Genomic DNA, 13,473 nt, shown 5'->3' with positions numbered 1-13,473 from the left:
TGTGATGTCTTCAAATGTGACATTTTGAGAGTACACAGTTTGTATCTTCCTATTAGAATAAAAGACAAGGATAGCAGATTTAGGGAACCTTGATTTTCGAGAGGTTTTGAGGCCCAGATAAGAAATAAAAATGAGGCGCGTAGCAGGTATAGGCAGGTAGGGACAAATGAGATACTTGAGTATAAGAAATGCAAGAGAACACTTCTGAAAGAAATCAGGAGAGCTAAAAGAAGGTATGAGGTTCCTCTAGCAGGCAAGGTGAAGGGATTCTACAGATAGGCTAAGAGCAAAAGGATTGCAAGGGACAAAATTGATTCTCTGGATAATTGGAATAGTAATCTATGCATGGAGCCAAAAGAGATGGGGGAGATCGTAGATGGACTTTTTTCATCTGTATTTACTCAGGAGGCAGACACAGAGTCTGTACAAGTGAGGCAAAGCATCAGCAAGGTAGTGGGCCCTGTACAAATTACAGAGCAGGAGCTGTTTGCTGTCTTGAAGCAAATTAGGGTGGATAAATCCCCAGGATCTATCAAGGTTTTCCCTCAGACCCTGTGGAGTCAAGTGCAGAAATTGCAGGGGCCCTAGCAGAGATATTCAGATCATCGTCAGTGACAGGTGAAGTATCAGGGGGTTGAGGAGTAGCTAATAGTATTCCACTGTTTAAGAAAGACTGTAAGATTAAACCAAGAGATTATAGGTCAGTTATCCTGACATCGGTAGTGGGGAAAGTTATTGGAAGATATACTAAGTGATGTATGAGTATTTGGATAGACAGGGACCAATTAGGGATAGTCAGCATGGTTTTGTGCATGGTAGGTCATGTCTAACCATAATTTTTTGAAGAAGTTATCAGGAAAGTTGATGAAGGCAAGTCAGTGGGTGTTGTCTACATGGACTTCAGCAAAGCAATTGACAAGGTCCGACATGGGAGGTTGGTCAAGAAGTTTCAGTCAATGAAAATGTGGATAACTGGATCAACATATTGCACCAAGATTGGGGATGTAGTGGAGAGCAAGCAAGACTATCAAAGCTTGTAGCAGGATCTGGAGCAGCTGGAAAATTGGGCTGAAAGATGGCAGAAGGAATTTAATGCAGACAAGTGTGAGGTGTTGCGCTTTGGGAGGGCTAACCATGGCAGGTCTTACATGATGAACAGTAGGGCACTGAGTGCGGTAGAACAGAGCGATCTGGGAATTCAATAATTCCTTGCAAGTGACATTACAGGTAGATAGAGTTGTAAAGAAAGCTTTGGCACATTGCCTTTCATAGATCAAAGTATTGAGTACAGGAGTTAAGATGTTATGTTGAAGTTGTATTAAGATGTTAGTGAGACCTAATTTGGAGTCTTGTGTGCAGTTTTGGTGTGCAGGAAAGATATAATTAAGATTGAAAGAGTACAGAGAAAATTTACATGGATGTTACCGGAACTGGAAGACCTGAGTTATAAGGAAAGATTGAATAGGTTTGAACTTTATTCCCTTGAACGTAGAAAATTGAGGGGAGATTTGATGGAGGTATACAAAATTATGACGGGTATAGATAGGGTAAATGCACGCAGGCATTTTCCACTGAGGTTGGGCGGAACTACACCTAGAGGTCATGGATAGAGAAGCAGAATTAGACCATTGAGTCTGCTCTGTCGTTTCCCTCTAAGCCCCAATCTCCTATGTTTTTCCCATATTCCTTTATGCCCTGACTAATCAAGTATCTATCAGCCTCTGCCTTAAATATACCCAGTGAATTGGCCTCCACAGTTGCAAGTGGCAATGAATTCCACAGCTTCACCACTTTGACTAAAGCAATTTCTCTCCTCATCTCCATTCTAAATGGATGTCTCTCTATTCTGATGCTGTGTCACCTGGCCTTAAACTCTCCTACCATAGGAAACATCCCCTCCACATTGAATCTCACTGAAACCTATCGACTGTTGAAAGGACTGTCTCTCTCAAGGCCTTTCAACAATCGATAGGTTTCAGTGAGATTCCCTTCCTTGTTCTTTTGAATTCTAGTGAGTACAGACCCAGGGCCATCAAACACTCTTCATGTGATAAGCCTTTCAATCCCAGAGTCATTTTCATGAACCTCCTTTGAAGCACCTCCAATGTCAGCACATCCTTTCTTAGATAAGAAACCCAAAACTGCTCACAATACTCCGTGAGGCCTCACCACTGCCTTATAAATTCTCAACATCCTTGCTTTTGTCTCCTGGTCCTCTCAAAATGAATGCAAACATTGAATCTTCCTTCCTTATCACTTAAGGGTGAAAGGTGAAATGTTGAAGGGGAACATGAGGGGAAATTTCTTCACTCAGACAATGGTGAGAGTATGGAATGAGCAGCCTGAGGAAGTGGTGGATGTGTTTGGATAGGTACAGTACATGGATGGGAGGGATATGAAGGGCTATGGTCCAGTTAGAGGTTAATGGAACTAGGCAGTTTAAATGATTCAGCACAGTCTAGATGGGCTGAAGGGCATGTTTCTGTTCTGTGTTTTTCTATGACTATATAATTAAACTAGGGTTAGAACTATTGTGCTTCATTGTCTTGATGAGAAGGTAAGGCGTTGATCTTACACTGTGCATCTTAATGGGTTAAATGTTTATCAGAGAAATTCTCAGCTGGAAGCTTACATCCTTATTAATAAGGAGCAAACAGAATGGGAGGCAGAGCAGGATCTGTCTCTGCTGGAAATGTAGAAGATAAAAGCTGGATGCACTCAGCAGATCAGGCAGCATCAGCAAGGAGAGAAACAAGAATCGACATTTCAGGTTAAGGACCCTTCATCAGAACTCCAAAGTCAACAGTTAATCAACTAAGTGTCTGAATAGGGAGTAATTACTGCAGGCAGGGAGCTGAGATATCACTGTACGTTGTCTATAGCTAATATAGGTTGGGAACTGCAAACAGTGTGAAACTGCTTGTGTGGAAACTAAAGTTCAGGTCAACATTTAGGGAGGAGGTGTTGCTTCCTCACTCATGAAGTAGGAAGTGTTTATCCTGTGCTGTAGTGCTGGGTGCATTGGTGTGTATCACAGTCTGGGGACAAATTGATAGGGCTGTATAAAGTGATGAGGGTCAGGACAGACTGGACAGTGGCAAACTGTACCATTGATGAAGAGGTTGATGACCAAGGTCACAGGTAAATAATAAAAGTGAAGACAAGCAGCAGATGAAAAACGTCATTCCGTAGCAACCCTAAAGGAGGAGTTAGGCATATGAACAGGCAAGGATGGGGAGATATATGCTTGAAATTGGCATGGTGGTCAGCACAGATACAATAAGCTGAAGGGCCTCCTATGCTCTTCTATGTGTGTTTGGTTTGTGGAACACACTGCCTACTGGTGTGACAGAGGCAGGTTCCACTGTGGTCTTCAACAGGGAAATGGGTACATACAGAATGGAGAAAGTTTGCAAGGTTGTGAAGGAGGTGCAGGGTGAAATTAGAGAGTTAATCAGGAGCCAGTGCCAACACAATGGGACGAATGGTTTCTACCTGTGCTGTAATTGGTCTATGGTTCTATATTTTGTAGCAAGCCACCTTGTGTCTGGAATGCAGTTTGTAGGAGCAGATGGGAAGTGAGACTAGTCTATGGTTCTATATTCTATATGTAAACCCAGGAAGAAAAATCCAGAGCTGGAGTCCCTAAGGCAGTCCTACATTGAGTTCAATGCACACTGGCAACTCCTGCAATGCTGCTGGTGCCAAATTGTATTAGTCTCTGCCGTACCTTTGGGTTCATCAGATTGATGGAGAGGGGGGAGCGTGCTACATGGACAACAGCTTGCTCTCCATATCATACTGCCCAGGCTTGCATATCTAGACAGCTAGGATGCAACATCCATGGTTGCTCCTGACCCACAGAGACCTCATCGTCAGAAGCAGATGGGAAGTAAGATGTCTATTGTTCTATATTCTAGACTGGTCTCCTCTAGCAGTGTTAGACTCTCAGTAGAGCAGGGCAGAGTTGAGACTGGTTTCCTCTGGCAGTGGGTTGACTCAGTAGAGAAGGGAACATTCTTGACTGGTCTCCTCTGGCAATGGGTTGACTCTCAGAAGAGGAGACTGTCTAGACTGATGTCCTCTGGCAGTGGGTCAACTTTCAGCGGAAAAGGGGATAGTCTAGAGCCATTACCTCTTGCAGTGGGTAAACTGTCAATTGAGAGAACAGTCTACACTGGTCACCTCTGGCATCAGGTCAATTTTCAGAAGAAATAATTGTAGAAAAATGTAATAAGCTCCTTGAGAAATTACAGGAGCAGTGGCAGTGATTACTAATCACTCTTGACTAATGATTGAATGCTTTGATGAAGTAATGAGAAAGGATGATTAATGAGAAAATGTTGCAAATGCCATCTACGTGGATTTTCACAGAAGGCAGAGCCCACATGAGGCAGGTAAACAAATGGTAAGACTCACGGCATTATGGCGCCAGTGGCAGAGCCCGAGGAATATCAAAAACTAGGGAAAGAAATTAAACAAGACATTAGGAGGGCCAAAAGGAGCCATGATATCTCCTTGGCAAGTAAGTTTAAGACTAATCCCAAGGTATTGATGCAGATATCAGGATCAAGAGGGTATGTTTACTGAAGTAGGTTTAAGACGAATCCCAAGGCATTTATGGACATGAGAATCAAGAGGATAACTAGAGAGAAGGTAGGCTTACTCAAACACAAAAGAGGGAATCTATGCCTGAAGCTGGAAGTTCTTAATGAGTACTTTGCATTGAAAGGAGATGAATAAGATTAATGAGGGCATGTCTTTGTTAGGAAGAGGGAAGTGTTGGATATCTTGAAAAACATTGAAGTGGATAAGTTCATGGGGCCTAATGGGAATTTCTCCAAGGAGGAGATTGCTGGGATCCTGACAGAGTCCTTGCATCCATTTTTGCTTCAGGTGAGGTACCAGAAGACTGCAGAATAGTAATGCTGTTCCTCTGTTTAAGAATGGCATCAGCGACAAACCAGGCAATCATAGGCTGGTGAGCCTTCCATTTGTTGTAGGGAAATTATTGGAGAAGATTTTTAGGGTTAGGGTATGTCAGATTTGGAAAAGCATGCACTTATTTGAGATTAATAGTATGGTTATATGCAGAGCAGGTCATGTCTTACAAACTTGATTGAGGAAATGACAACAGTGATTGATGAGGGTATGGCAGTGAATGTCATAAATATGAACTTCAGTCAAACATTTAACAAGATCCCTCATAGATCCTGAAGATTGAGTCACATATTGAATTTGTCAGTGGGTTATAGAGATTAGAGAGTAATGGTAGAGGCGAAACAAACTTGGATTGTTTTCTCTGGAGCTTCGGAAGCTGTGGAATGACCTGATAGAGTCTGGTTTCCAGGTGGAGATGTGAAACACTAGAGAGCATGGCCTTAAGGTGAGAAGGGGAGAGTTTAAAGGAGATATTCAGAGCAAATCTTTTTTACACAGAGAATGGTAGGTGTGTAGATTAGCCTGCAAGGGGAAGAATAAAAACGGCTATGACAGTAACATTTATCAGTATTTAGATTAAGGGACTGGGCCCATGTGCTAGCACATGGGGTTGGTGGTGTCATCATTGGTAGTGCAAAAATGTTCCATGAAATTGGTGAGTGGGGATGAGGGCAACAGAGTGAAGGACAGCTTCCCTTACACTACGACATGAGTTTCAAATTTTGGGGCTTGGCTGTGGTTGAGATTTATAGTTTTTGAGTAACAGAGGTAGAACATAGACCAGTACGGCATGGCAGCAGGCTCTTTGACCTGCAATGTTGTGCCAAATGAATATAACATCTAATTATACGAACCTCTTCTGCCTACAAAATGTCTCTGTCATTCCATTCTCTGGACATTTATGTGCCTGTCATGTGCGGGTGAGTTGCTTTAGTCAACTTCTGCAGTTGCACAGGTGAAGATGCCTCCGCAGTGCTGTCAGGAAGGGAGTGCCACGATTCACACCCCCTGGCAGTGAAAGAATAGTGTTATATTCCCAGGTGTACAACTCTGAGGGAACCTGTAGCTGGAGATGTTCCCTCCACTGCTGCTTGACCTTGACAGAGGTGATGCATTATAGATACCACTATGCACCAGTGACGGAGGTATCAGGTACCGCATGGTGTAGAGCTTGTGTGTTGGTGAAGAATTCCACCAGATGGTGGAGAGCATACTCATGCACCAACCCCCAACTTTAAAATCTCTTTCAACAAGAAGCATGAGGGAAGTGGGTCCAGGGAAACACCACCATCTGCAGGTTCCTCTCCAAATTAGGTACCAAGCCAACTTGGAGAAGTCATCTGAAACTCCCTTTTGTGATCCCTCATTGTCTGCGACACCTCCCCTGATCCCTCATCGTCTGCGACTCTCTCCGCTGATCCCTCATCGTCTGCGACTCCCTCCCCTGATCCCTCATCATTTGGGACGCCCTCCACTGATCCCTCATTGTCTGCGACTCCCTCCACTGATCCCTCATCGTCTGCGACTCTCTCCGCTGATCCCTCATTTTCTGGGACTCCCTCCCCTGATCCCTCATCATCTGGGTCTCCCTCTCCTGATCCCTCATCGTCTGGAACTCTCTCCACTGATCCCTCATTGTCTGGGACTCCCTCCCCTGATCCCTCATCATCTGGGATGCCCTCACCTGATCCCTCATCGTCTGGGTCTCCCTCTCCTGATCCCTCATCGTCTGGGTCTCCCTCCCCTGAACACTCATCACCTGCAACTCTCTCCCCTGATCCCTCATCGTCTGCAACTCCCTCCCCAGAACCCTCATCGTCTGGGTCTCCCTTCCCTGATCTCTTATCGTCTAGCACTCCCTCTCCTGCTCCCTCATTGTCTGGGACACCCTTCTGTGGTCCTTCATCATATGGGATTCTGACTCGTGATCCCTCATCACCTGGGGCTACATCCCGTGATCTGTATCATCTAGGACTCTGTCTCATGATCCCTCATCGCTTCAGACTCCATCTAGTGGTCCCTCATCGTCTGGGTCTCCCTCACCTGATCCCTCATCGTCTGGGTCTCCCTCACCTGATCGCTCATCGTCTGGGACTTTCTCCCCGATCCCTCATCGTCTGGTACTCCCTCCCCTGATCCCTCATCGTCTGGGACTCCCTCCCCGATCCCTCATCGTCTGGATCTCCCTCCCCTGATCCCTCATCGTCTGGGTCTCCCTCACCTGATCGCTCATCGTCTGGGACTTTCTCCCCGATCCCTCATCGTCTGGTACTCCCTCCCCTGATCCCTCATCGTCTGGGACTCCCTCCCCGATCCCTCATCGTCTGGATCTCCCTCCCCTGATCCCTCATTGTCTGAGACTCCCTCCCCTGATCCCTCATCGTCTGGAACACCCTCCCCTGAACACATCGTCTGGGACTCCCTCCCCTGAACACTCATCGTTTGGGACTCCCTCCCCTGATCCCTCATCGTCTGGGACTCCCTACCCGATCCCTCATCGTCAGGAACTCTCTCCTCTGATCTCTGATCATCTGGGACTCCCTCCCCTGATCCCTCATCGTCTGGGTCTCCCTCCCCTGATCCCTCATCGTCTGGGACTCCCTCCCCGATCCCTCATCGTCTGGAACTCTCTCCCCTGATCTCTCATCATCTGGGACTCCCTCCCCTGATCCCTCATCGTCTGGGACACCCTCCCCCTGATCCCTCATCGTCTGGGACTTTCTCCCCTGATCCCTCATCGTCTGGAACACCCTCCCCTGAACACATCGTCTGGGACTCCCTCCCCTGAACACTCATCGTTTGGGACTCCCTCCCCTGATCCCTCATCGTCTGGGACTCCCTACCCGATCCCTCATCGTCAGGAACTCTCTCCTCTGATCTCTGATCATCTGGGACTCCCTCCCCTGATCCCTCATCGTCTGGGTCTCCCTCCCCTGATCCCTCATCGTCTGGGACTCCCTCCCCAATCCCTCATCGTCTGGAACTCTCTCCCCTGATCTCTCATCATCTGGGACTCCCTCCCCTGATCCCTCATCGTCTGGGACACCCTCCCCCTGATCCCTCATCGTCTGGGACTTTCTCCCCTGATCCCTCATCGTCTGGGACTCCCTCCCCTGAACACTCATTGTCTGGGACTCCCTCCCCGATCCCTCATCGTCTGGGACTCCCTCCCCTGATCCCTCATCATCTGGGACTCCCTCCCCGATCCCTCATCGTCTGGGACTCCCTCCCCTGATCTCTCATCGTTTAGCACTCCCACTCCTGATCCCTCATCATCTAGGACTCCCTGCACAGCAGCACTGTGAAGTGACATTTAAACTTGCATTTTAAACGAAAGCCCAACAGGACAGGAGCTGAGGGATTCAATTAGTTGCTCTTACTTTCCAGCACCCAAGTGATGAGCTGGTTCTCAGCCTCCTGGTGTGTGACTGTTCAGTGGCTCTGCTCTGGTTTCTGTCATTTTGGTCACCTTGAGGTTCTCTTTTTTCAAATGATTGATTTTGCTGTTTGGTTTGGCAATTGGCTGCTAATCCTCATGCTCACATATTTAGACATTAAGGGGATGGGAGGATAATGGCTGCACGGCTCAGGCACAGCCTCCCTTCACTATCATCCATGTGTCTATCTGAGTTCCTTAGGGGCATTTCAGAAAATCTTAGCTGGGCACGTGGGTGATAGAAAACTGGAGGACTATGTAGGAGGGAAGGGCTAGATTGATCTTAGAGTACTTTGAGACAGAGACAAGGAGGAAATTCTTTAGCCACAGGCTGGTGAATCTGTGAATTCATTGCCACAGAAGGCTGTGGAGACCAAGTCATTGAGTATATCTAATGCAGAGGTTGATAGGTTCTTGATTAGTAGAGAACATCAAAGATTATGGGGAGAGAGCCAGAGGATGGGGTTGAGAGGGATAATAAGTAGGCCATGAGGGAATGGCCTAATTCTGCTCCTATGTCTTATAGTTTTATGATCTAAAAGGTTGGTACCACATTGTGGGTCAAAGGGCCTGTACTGTGCTGTAGTATGAAATGTTCTATGTCAGTATCACAGAGTGATAGAACAAGGTAAGAGGCTGAAAAGTCTTCAGAGCTTCTCTTTCTCACCTTTGCCCTTCCACATTTGTGAATGACGCTGAAAGCACTCAGCAGGTCAGCCAGCATCTGTGGGAAGAGAAACTGAGGGAATCCCAGACATGACATGGAGACAGAGGAACCTTGCCAAGCTGCAGCGGGAGTTGTGGGGAAGGGGTGGGAATGACCATGGGGGTAAGCTGTAACCAGGGTCATGCAGCCAGTGAGTGAACGGGAGCATCGGGAGAGTGAGGACATCACTAGAAGAATGTAGGAATTGTGAAGTGCAGAGTAGGGAAGCGTGTTCAGCAGGTCAGGCTCTCAGTCCTGCAGTGCCAGCAGAAGGATGTAGGAGTTGTGAAATGCAGAACAGGAGGGTGTGTCCGGCAGATCAGGTTCTGTATGTCCTGCAGTCCCAGCAGAAGAACATGAAAAGCAAAACAGACAATCGTGACAGAGGAATCATGTTGCAGAATTCAAGGTGCCCAGATAGAACATGAGACACTGTCCCTTGAGCTCTCTTTATGGCCATTATAACCGTCTGAAAGGCAGAGAAGGAGAGAGAATTCAAGTGGCTGCAACAGGAAGTTCATGGCAACCCCTGCAGTCTGATTTAGAGTTCCGATTTCTAAATGCAATTTTCATTTTCCAGTATTAATTCTCTCAGAGCAGGCTGTCCTCAGGGGGTCTGCAAGAATCTCAGACCAATGTTTTTCCTGATGCTGAGCTGATTTCTTTGCAGATATATTCGCATTGTTGGGACGCACAACACAGTGAACAAGGTTTTCCACTTGGTCTCCTTTGAATGCATGTACAGCAGCAAGCCCTTCTTACTGGACTCAGGTTTGCTGGGTAAGATGCTTTTCACTCACTTGTGCTTCTCTTCATTAGGTTCACTGCTACACCTGAACCAAGCTATTCACAACCTTAAGGTCCAAGGTGACCCCAAGATAGCTTCATTCCATACTAAGGCTGGTTTCTACCACCGCCCACATCCATCTGCACTTCTGCATTAAGGAATGCCAAAAATCTCCATGGTCCTAAAAACTCCGGTTTTGGTCACCACACTCCAGAGAGTGCAGAGGAGATTCACCAGGATGTTTCCTGGAAAAGGGCTGGGGTTGGACTATGGTTATAAGGAGAGATTGGATAGGCTGGTCAAAAACAAGAAAAAATCTGCAGATGTTGGGAATCCAAGCAATACACACAAAATACTGGAGGAACTCAGCAGGCCAAGCAGCATCCATGGAAAAGAGTAAACAGTCGACGTTTTGGGCCAAGACCCTTCATTAGAATAGACTGGCTTTATTCTCACTAGAATGTAGGAGGCTGATGGTGACCTTATAGAGGTCTATAAATTATGAGGAATTAAATTATGAGATAGTATAGAAAGTGATTTTTTTCCCCCCTAGCATAGGGCAGCCTTGAACTTAAAGGGCATATGTTTAGAGCGAGAGGTGAGAAATGAAAGGATGGTGGTTACCTGGAACAAGCTGCACATGCAAAGTTTAAAAGGCATTTGGACAGGTATTTGGATGAGAAGGGCAAAGAGGGATAAAAACCCATCGCAGGAAAACTGGATTTGTGCATTTGGTCATCCTGGTCGGCACAGACACGGTGGGCCGAAAGGACCCGTTCCTGTGCTGGAGGATTGTCCAACTGTCATTCACCAAGCCCCAGACTCATGGTTGCACAAGGCCTCATTTGAAATATTCTCACCCCTGTTTCTTTGCTTGAGTCCTCTCTCATTGATGAAAAAGTTGAGGCAAACCTCAAAAGTGAGCAAGTCCAGAAGTCAGCACAGACAGGGACAGGACAGGAAGTGATAGTCTAAACTGTGTTTATTTTAATGCAAAGAGTCTGAAAGGTAAGGCATGGATCAGAATCAGATTTATTATCACTGATATATGTCTAAAAATGTTGTTTTACTGCAGTACAAGACACAAAATTACTGTGTTACAAAATAAATGAATAGTGTAAACAACGAATAATGGGGTTCACGGATGTTTGTGGATTCATGGACCATTCATAAATCTGATAGCAGAGGGAAGGAAGCTGATTCTAAAAAAAGCTCCCTGATGGCAGCTATTGTAGAAAATGGTTCAGGGAGGGGCAGGACTGACAGCTCAATGTTCTGGGCTACAGTTGCTACAGGGGTGATAGAGGTGGAGTTAAGAGAGGAAAAGGAGTTGTGTTTCTGCTTAAGAAGTGCATCACGACTATAGTTCGGGAGGATATTTCTGGGGCAAGAATCCAGTGAGACTAAATAGTTGGAACTTAGAAACAAAAGGGAATTATCACATTTTTGCGATTGCACTAATGACCCTAGTATGAGGCCCTCCATTGATCGAGGTCAACCATGGACTTTGCATCCTAGCTGTCTACGTGATACACAAGCCAAGGCAGTACAATATGGAGAGCAAGCTGTTGCTCATACAGCAGGCTCCCTCCCTCCACACAGCTGATGAATCCAAAGGAATGGCAGAGACTGATTTGGTTTGGCACTGGCAGTGTTTCAGGAGTTGCCAATCAGCATTGAACTCAACATGGGACTGCCTTGGAGATTCCAGCTCCAGATTTTTCCTTAGGGTTTACTCCTGAAACCTTCCCCATATAGCCACATGTCAGTGGAGGTTTGAGTTCAGAATTTCTTTCTCTTAGATGAACTGTCAGACAGGCCCAAAGTGAGTGGTTTTAAGATGCTAATAGCACACCCCTGCCCCTTCTGCTGTCAGTAGAAACTGTTCTGCTGGGTATAGTAACTAAGCATGTGTTAAGACCAGGAGCTGGACTTGGTTATCAAAGGGTATTTGAGATGCATGCTATTGGGAGCATTTAATAGGTAGTGGGAGCGCATCCCCGCTACCTTCCTCGGCTATGAAACCTTAAGGAACCAGCATTCAGTAAGAAATGGGGAACAAATATTTAGAGAGATCACAGAGAGCTTCAAAAACAATAGGGGTTTAATAGTAGGTGATATTTAACTTTCCTCATATTGAGGAGGGACGCCACAATGCCGGGGGATTCAGTCGGTGGCAATCTGTTGAGTGCGTCCGGATTTTCTGCAGCAATATGTAGATGGCTCTTCTAAAGAGAGGGGAACACTGAAACTCCTGTTGGGAAATGATTGAAGTGTCAATGGGGGAGTACTTTGGCACTGCTGACAGTAATTCCATTAGTTTTTAAATAGTTCTGGAAAAAGACAGGATTGGTCCACAAGTTGAAGTGAAAGAGAGGAGATGATGAAGTGATTTAATAGGGCATGAAGTCAGGTGCTGCTGACCAGCTAATAACATGCAGTCAGCCTGAATACAGAAGGTGAAAGAGAAGTGAGAGAGGGAGAGAATATGAATGCATACAGGCAAATAGGAAAATCAATCACAGCAGAGGAACCAGCTCTTCGATCCATTGTGTTAGTATTGGCCAACAATCACCCTTTCTTTCCATCACTTGATGGTCCAAGAGCAAAAACAGATGTTTCTTGTTTACTGTGAGAGTCTCTGACACCACCATCCTCTCAGACAGTGCATTCGAGATTCCACCCTCCCCCTAAACCCATGCCCTCTTGTTTTAGACACAGCTGCTATGGGGAAAGGTCTCTTACTGAAGGTGTACACTAATTATGTTCCTCATTATTTTACACAATTCTATTAGGTATCCCCTCAGCTTCCTCAGCTCCAAGGAAAACAAACCCCAGGCTCTCTAGTCTCTCCTCATAACTAAAGGCCTCCATGTCAGGGAACATCCTGGTGAATCTCCCTTGCACTCTCTCCAGTGCAGTTCCAACATTCCTGCAGTGTAAGTTAGCAGAATTGCACACAGTACCATCATCATGTGCAGTATCATACACAGTATCATCATCATTATTATATGCCGTATCACACACTGTTCCAAAGGTTGCACCATAATATCTCAGCTATTAATATTTCTGTGCCCCAGCAAAGAAGACATGTTTCACACTTGCTGTCTTCGGTGGCTTATCCACTTGGAAAGATAGGATTTATTTAAGATAACAAATTCACCAAGTCTAGATGGGAAACATCAGAAGTTTCTGAAGAAAGCGAGGATGAAAATCACAGAAGCCTTGGCCATAATCGCCCAATTATCATTGGAAATTGGAATGATGCCAGAGGGATTGGAGGTTAGAAACGGATCAAACACAGACCCACTGTGAGGAAAGTGCTTGGAATAGTAACCCAGGACAAAACAAAATGTTAATTGGACATGTGGATTATAAAAGGAGCATTAGCTCAAAGGTTTTAGAAGTAACTCCAGTTTAACTGACAGCATTGGGAAACTTACAAAGTGGCACAACTAGAATAATGCAGTCAGTGTCTTTGGGAAGACTTTGTAGAATGTGCTACATTGCTGGCTCGTCAGCAAAATGGAATCCTTTAGCATAGGAGGAACAGCGGCAGTGTGTGTTTGAAACTGGATACACTTACAATGAATAGTAGCTCCA

The 13,473-nt window shown here is 45.8% G+C and overlaps 1 protein-coding gene across 2 annotated transcripts in view; it reads left to right on the top strand.

Annotated features, from left to right (window-relative positions):
- btbd9 (BTB (POZ) domain containing 9) overlaps positions 1 to 13,473 on the top strand; it is a 140,596-nt gene that overhangs the window by 106,232 nt on the left and 20,891 nt on the right. For both annotated transcript variants that reach the window (XM_073055802.1, XM_073055801.1), the window contains one exon: positions 9,754 to 9,863. In XM_073055802.1, the coding sequence (XP_072911903.1) occupies positions 9,754 to 9,863 (110 nt within the window). The remainder of the gene's footprint in view (positions 1 to 9,753; positions 9,864 to 13,473) is intronic.

The sequence above is a fragment of the Hemitrygon akajei genome, chromosome 9, assembly GCF_048418815.1.
Source record: "Hemitrygon akajei chromosome 9, sHemAka1.3, whole genome shotgun sequence".
NCBI classification, from domain to species: Eukaryota; Metazoa; Chordata; class Chondrichthyes; order Myliobatiformes; family Dasyatidae; genus Hemitrygon; species Hemitrygon akajei.
The sequence above is the reverse complement of the archived record's forward strand: the minus strand, read 5'-3'. Positions and strand labels throughout refer to the sequence as shown.